General features: G+C 35.4%; 1 protein-coding gene across 1 annotated transcript; it reads right to left on the reverse strand.

Annotated features, from left to right (window-relative positions):
- Positions 1-2332: 2332 nt before the first annotated feature.
- On the reverse strand, positions 2333-5746 carry LOC115972405 (receptor-like protein kinase 5). The gene is made up of 2 exons (XM_031092686.1): positions 3028-5746; positions 2333-2886 (listed from the first exon to the last, which is right to left on the reverse strand). Exons 1-2 carry the CDS (start codon positions 5666-5668, stop codon positions 2471-2473), a joined length of 3057 nt encoding a protein of 1018 aa, XP_030948546.1. The 5' UTR covers positions 5669-5746; the 3' UTR covers positions 2333-2470.
- Positions 5747-6715: the final 969 nt, after the last annotated feature.

Below are 6715 nucleotides of genomic sequence, written 5' to 3' on the forward strand. Positions count from 1 at the left end.
GTGTGGGTCGGTGGCTGTGTGGGTAAAGAAATGAATATTTTATTTGAATAAATGTGTATAATAGACAAACTGATGTAGGTGTTTTGTAAAAATAAGTGTGTAAAATAGAAAAAGTAGGTTTTAAATGTGTAAAATGGAAAAATTTATGCACAAACTGATGTAATTGCTCTTTGCTATTTACAATTTACATGGATATACACGCCAAGCATATTGGTGTGTTAATGTTCTTGCAAGTCTGAGAGCGACATTCAACTCGTACTAGATCCCAATGTGATGTTTGTGCTTCAGCCAAAAACAAAAATCCAATATGTGATATTTTGATGATAGCTTACACTATACTAGATGATGTAATATTGTACTACCTTCCATAATTCAACATGCGATGGTTGGTGGCAAGAGTCTTATAATTCAGTTAATATCTTTTAATATTTTTAATAGAGACATTCTTTTAGAAGAGTGAGATTAGAAAAATCTTTTTAATTATTTTGTTCTCTATTTCAAAAAAATCCTTAAGAAAATAAAGCCAAAATCATTGTTTAGTAGCTATTTTGCTTCATTTTTAAAAATGCAAATCATAAATTGAAGATTAATTTAGTTACGATAAAAATAATACTCCCTCCTCAATAGCCAATAAATAAATAATTCCATTGTCTATTTATCCATGGATTCCTAATCATACTCATTTAATTGGAATTTTTTTTTATCCATTTTTTTTTCCAATTGAAATTGTGAGTCACATTTACAAATATTATTTTTTAAATATTTATTATTAGTATTAATTATTACTATTATTAAAAAATAGTAGTATTTTGACACAAAAATAGTGTTTATAATTCAACTATATAGAACCACCGTACACCCTTGGTGTAATGGTCACTTTACAAGTATAAATGCTTGTGGGGTGTGGGGGTAAGGGTCGAGATTCAAGTTTTTAGGAGGGAGCTTCACATACATATATACTTAGATTAGGTTAGAGTAGAATTTTTATCTTGTAGAAAAAAAAAAAATTCAACTATATAGACACTGCTTAGCTTTATTTCTTACTCACTAAGACTCCAAAAAAAAAAAAAAGAAAAAGAAAAAAAGAAAGAGAGATGGCTTTCAAAATATAATTTGTTATGTATTCCTTTAGTTATATCATCACTCAAACTTTTCTCAAAAAAATATCAATACTCAAACACACACACACGTACAGTTAGCCTCTACTTTCCTTTTTCTTTTCTTTTTTAAGAAAAAAATAAATTGCAATTAATGAATTAACAAGATAAAAATAAAGAATCAGAAAAAGAAATGATTTATTTTTCAATTTGGAAGTTGAATCATTTGTAATCAAGAAAACACAAATATTAATAAGATTGACCCTTTTTTTTTTTTTTTGAAATTAATCAGAGAGGGAGTATGAGTTGTGTATGTGTGTGGAGGGAACGAGAGCCCTTGCTTCAGCTGATATTGCATGTACCATTGAGGGTCTCGATACTGGTGGTCCCTGAATCAATTGACAACATTTCTTAATATAGTTACTATCTTCTTTAACATGCTTATCATCACACCACCTGAGTTTAGGTATTTATCAAATACAGTTTTTTTTTTTTTTTTTGTACTTTTTTTTAAGGATGAGGACCATAGATATATGCCAATTGACAAGTTTCATTTTTGGGTATTTTTGAGCCAATTAAATTTTGATTGAAAATTTAAATTTTAATTAACTATATCCACTATTCCCCCCCCCCCCCCCCCCCAAAAAAAAAAAAAAAAAAAAAAAACTATACTAACTTGGGGGCCAGGGGGGCCACTCCCTGATGTTCAGGTGGTTCAGTCCAAAACATGTGTCAAACATTTTGCTTGATTTATTTTTAATAAATAATTTTTATGACTTACTATTTTGGGCTAAATATCATGGATTGTCCATCATGATGGTAGCTAGCTAGAACTTAATCATGCATTAATTAAGATAGCAAAAATTAGTTGGTGAGTTATTTTAAATTTTAATTTTCTATAAATCTTTTAGAACTCTGCTATTTTTATCACATTTCTTAACAAATCTGATTCTCAAAAAAGGATTTCTTCACAAATCTTATATACTTTTATGGGGTGTAATATTTTACTCTTTAGTTACTTCTACGGTTCTACCTATCAGTTACTTATTATGCTGTCAGCCTATCTCGTACTATATATATTATGAGATAATTAAGGTTTTCTCGAGACTTCCAACTTTTTCCTGAAATTAAAGACATTCTCTTGAAATTAAAGTCATTCTCTTAGTGCATTGTTTTCCAAATGCATTCCCTTGAAATTAAAGGCATTCTCTTAGTGCATTGTTATGGACATAGTATTTCTTAACTTAAAATAGTAGCATTTTTCAATTTAAAAATAGTACACTGTTTTATTTTCCTTATATCATATTTTGGTACATCAAACTTTAACCAAAACTCCCTACATTTGAGTGCGAATATTCATGAGTTCAAACGCGTTAAACTAAGCTATCAACATCTTCCCTATTGATCTTGTAATTACTAGAAACACTGCCAAGGAGAGGAGCAACATCAAAGTCGCTTCCCTTCTTCTTAACTGTGTAAGCTCTAGGAGGGGAACACCAGCAAAGAATCTGCAAAATCTCCCTCATGGAAGGCCGATTTGCAGGTAATTTGCTAGTGCATTTGAGTCCTAGTTTAAATACCATAGTCATCTCTTCCAAGTAACACAGTTCCTTGATTTCATCATCGAGGGCATCGGTAATAGACTTTCCTTCACTGCTGTGTCGCAATGCCCATTCTGCCAGATTCATGTCCTCATCATTGGGTTCTCTTCCAGTGACGAGTTCAAGAAGCACAATTCCAAAGCTGTAGACATCAATCTTCTCATTGACCTTTGTTATATAGGCATACTCTGCAATGCGAATCACAAAAGGATATGTGCAGATGTGTTAGATATTGGATGAAACACTGAACATAACTATCTCCTAAATAAGTGTTTCTATATGCTTCAACTTTTGGGATAACTAGTAAATTATCAATATGGTGCTCTTACCTGGGGCGAAGTAACCAAAAGAGCCTGCAACAGCAGACATTGTGCGGGACTCTCCCTGCTTTTCTAACATCTTTGCCAACCCAAAATCAGCTATACTTGCCTTGAACTCAGAATCCAACAAAATGTTGCTAGACTTCACATCTCGATGAATGATTGGAGGAGAACAGTCATGGTGCATATAACTTAGGCCTTGTGCTGTACCAATTGCAATCTGCAACCTCCTTGGCCAATTCAAGACCATTTGATGCACCGAATTCATCCCTGTTGATGATTTTCTCTTCTTCCCATGGAGCCATCTATCCAAACTGTGATTTTCCATGTACTCGTAAACAAGAAGCTTTGAGTTCTCACTTGAAATACAGCACAATAACTTTACTATATTGGAATGCCTAATCGTGCCTAGTATTTCAACCTCCGCCAGAAATTCTTTCTCGAGCTTGTGATCTAAAGTCTTGTTATTACAAATACTTTTCACAGCAACAAATTGGCCTGGATGGTCAGTGGGAATCCGATATACTTTCCCTGATCCACCACTTCCTATAATGTTGTTTTCAGTCAAATTCGACAGAATGTTCAAATCTGTGAAATTCAATCTCTGGAATGATGTAAGCTTCCATATTGCCAGATTGCGTTGGTGCTTTTTCCTCCGGTAGTCACTTAACTTACATAAGCTTAATAAAACAGTGACTAGGAGAACTACAAGGACAAGAACTAGAATCATGGCAAGGTAGATAGAGGGCATTTTATTATTGTTGGAATCACGGGTTTTGGTGTAACAACTTGGAAGGCCTAGAATTGGACTACCAACACATAGATTGGAATTATTCAAGAAGCTGTTTTCATATGCAAGGTTGTTAAGCTGATCTGGGATTTTTCCAGAGAGTTGGTTGTAGGACAAGTTGAGTGAATTAAGCATCAAATTGCCAAATTCAGATGGGATTTCACCGGACAATTGGTTGTGTGACAAGTCCAAGTAATTGAGATGAGGTAAAGACCCAATCACTCCTGGGATTTGGCCAGAAAGCTTATTTCTTGAGAGGTCCAAAGTAGTTAATAACTTCCATGAGATGATCTCTGATGGAAGCTCACCAGAAAGTTGATTACCACCCAGAAAAAGAGAATCTAGATGAGAAAGACTAGTTAATTCTGCTGGAATTTTTCCGGATAGCCAGTTGTTTCTCGCATCAAAGACAACCAACTGCACCCAGGAAGAGATTCCAACAGGAATTTCACCAGAAAATCTGTTGTCACGAATTTCTACCCTTGACAAATTTGAAGCCAACTTACTTGGAAGCCCACCCGAAAACAAGTTATCACTTAACATCAAGGTTGATAGATTGAATAATGTCCAAAGACCAGAAGGAACCTCACCTGAGAAATTGTTTCCCTCAAGCCGAACTATACGCAAATTAGGACAATTTCCAACCCATTTCGGCACTTCCCCGCTGAGATTGTTAGAAAATGCAACCAGTCCTTGCAAAGCACCTCCATCGCATAAATGTTCCGGCAATTGACCACTTAGTTGATTCTCCGAGACATCAAATGCTTCCAACTTCGAATGCATGCCTAATTCCGGTGGCAAAGTTCCACTCAACTTGTTTCTGAAAACTTGAAAATCAATCAGTGGTAGTTGGCCTATACTTTTTGGAATCTCACCGGTCAATTGATTCTCAAACAAAAGTAACACTGTCAAATTTCGTAACTTGCCAACACCTTCAGAAATAGAACCATTCAAGTTGTTTGCAGAAACATCAAGCTTCTCCAAACTTGTTGACGCTTCAATCGAGCTCGGTATCTCACCAGACAATCTATTAGCAAAGAGAAACACAAACTTTAAACTCTTTATCAAGAACAAACCACTAGGAATAGCACCTACCAAATTGTTCTTTGCTAAATCCAAGTGCTCCAGGCTCGAAAAATTCGAAAAATAATCGGGGATTTGGCCAATCAAATTAGAGCTTCTCATCCACAAAAACGTCAACTTCCTCAACCGTCCAAACTCTTCTGGCAAAGCTGTAGGCACAAACTTATCATTATAAGGCATGCTCAAAACTTCAAGATTGGCCAAGTTACCAATTTCCTTTGGCCACGTGCCGTTGAACTGGTTTTGATAGAGTTTCAACGTTTTCAACTCTGTCATGTTCCCGATCCCTTTTGGGATATTGCCTGAAAAATTGTTGGCTCCGAGGTCTATGTATTGGAGAGGTTGAATCCGGTATATGTCTTCTGGGATTGGACCCACAAAATAGTTTTGAGAGAGATCAAGATATTGGAGCTTGGAACAATTGTATAGGACTTTTGGAAACTCTCCTGGGATGAAATTATAGGACAAGTCAAGGAAAGTCAGGTTCTTGAGATCACAAATTGTTGATGGGATTTTTTTGGTTATGTTTATGTTTTGGAGGAATATTCCGGTGACCGAACCTTCGGCGCATTCGATCTCCGGCCATTTGCACGGTGAGGATGAGGAGTTCCATGACTGGATAGACGGTGGATCACCCCACTGCTGTTTCAGGCCGAGTAGGATGGCTTGTTCGGTGTTTTGGGATTGTGAATTTACTCGAAAGGGTATGGAGATTAGGAGGAGGATAAGGAGGAGGGGTAGTGGGATTTCGAGAAATGGCAAGGGTAGTTTCGTCATTTTGGGTGGAGTCAGTTACTCACTCCGTTGCTCCGGTAAAGTACTTTCCCGGGTAATCCAACGGTCAATATTCAAATGTGGTGAGTGGAGCTTATAGACAGTCATGAAGTAAACTCCATTTGTTTTGAGATACACGGGAAATGATACAAAAACTTAGTGCGTTTATCACGTACCATATAGCACTGGAAAAAAGTGGTTTGTACAAAAAAAGAATATTCAAAGTCGACACTCTGGAGATTTGTTCTAAGATGTACAGTCGTGAAGTAAACTCCATTTGTTTTGAGATACAGGTGAAATAATACAAATACTTGGTGCGTTTATCACGTCCCATACGGCACTGGAAAGAAGTGGTTTGTCCAAAAAAGAATAGTCAAAGTAAACACCATGGAGTTTTGTTCGAAGACGCATGTACATTAATTTATTATTATCACTTTCAGGTGAACCTAACAGCAACTTTTTGTTAACTTGGACTTCAACGGCACAATTTGTAGATAGTGATATGAAGGTTCCCCGTTGGTGTTCTAAATTTCTTTCTAGACTTTCAGTCAGTTTAATTTCTGAATTTCTTTTATTAATTATTTTGCTGGGTGTTTAATGTTAAGGTCCATCTCCTCCGCCTAAACTAGGACACTATCTTGATTAGTTTTTTGACTCTATATTCGGTTATTATGACTTTACTTTGTGGTTTGTTTAGCTTAGTGAGAAGTGATTAATTAAAACTTGTACTTTTAAATGTGCCAGTTTAAATCTCATACTTTCATCATTGTGTTGAATGATAGTCTTAACTCTTAAGTTTATTATAATTTATATGTGTTTGGCACAATAATAAAAGTGTGGGGTTCGAATGATCACATTTGAAAGTATTGGATTTATTATTTTTGGGAATCAAAATTATTAGATTTAATTTGTCACAATGATAAAACTGTTAGGTTTTTTTTTTTTTTGGTTATACTTTCCCCTTTATTCTAAAAAATGAAGTCTACTTGGTATCTGTGGGGATCATTCGGTGGATGGGCCCATAGGATCCAGAATTGGTTGAGGATCGTT

This window comes from Quercus lobata, chromosome 12 (assembly GCF_001633185.2).
Source record: "Quercus lobata isolate SW786 chromosome 12, ValleyOak3.0 Primary Assembly, whole genome shotgun sequence".
Classification (NCBI taxonomy): Eukaryota; Viridiplantae; Streptophyta; class Magnoliopsida; order Fagales; family Fagaceae; genus Quercus; species Quercus lobata.

Excerpts from the sequence above, each read along its gene's own strand:
- LOC115972405 (XM_031092686.1), bottom strand. The coding sequence starts at position 5,668 with ATGACGAAACTACCCTTGCCATTTCTCGAAATCCCACTACCCCTCCTC. Across the intron at positions 2,887-3,027 it reads TTTTGGTTACTTCGCCCCAG|AGTATGCCTATATAACAAAG; the intron begins GTAAGAGCACCA and ends TTCGCATTGCAG.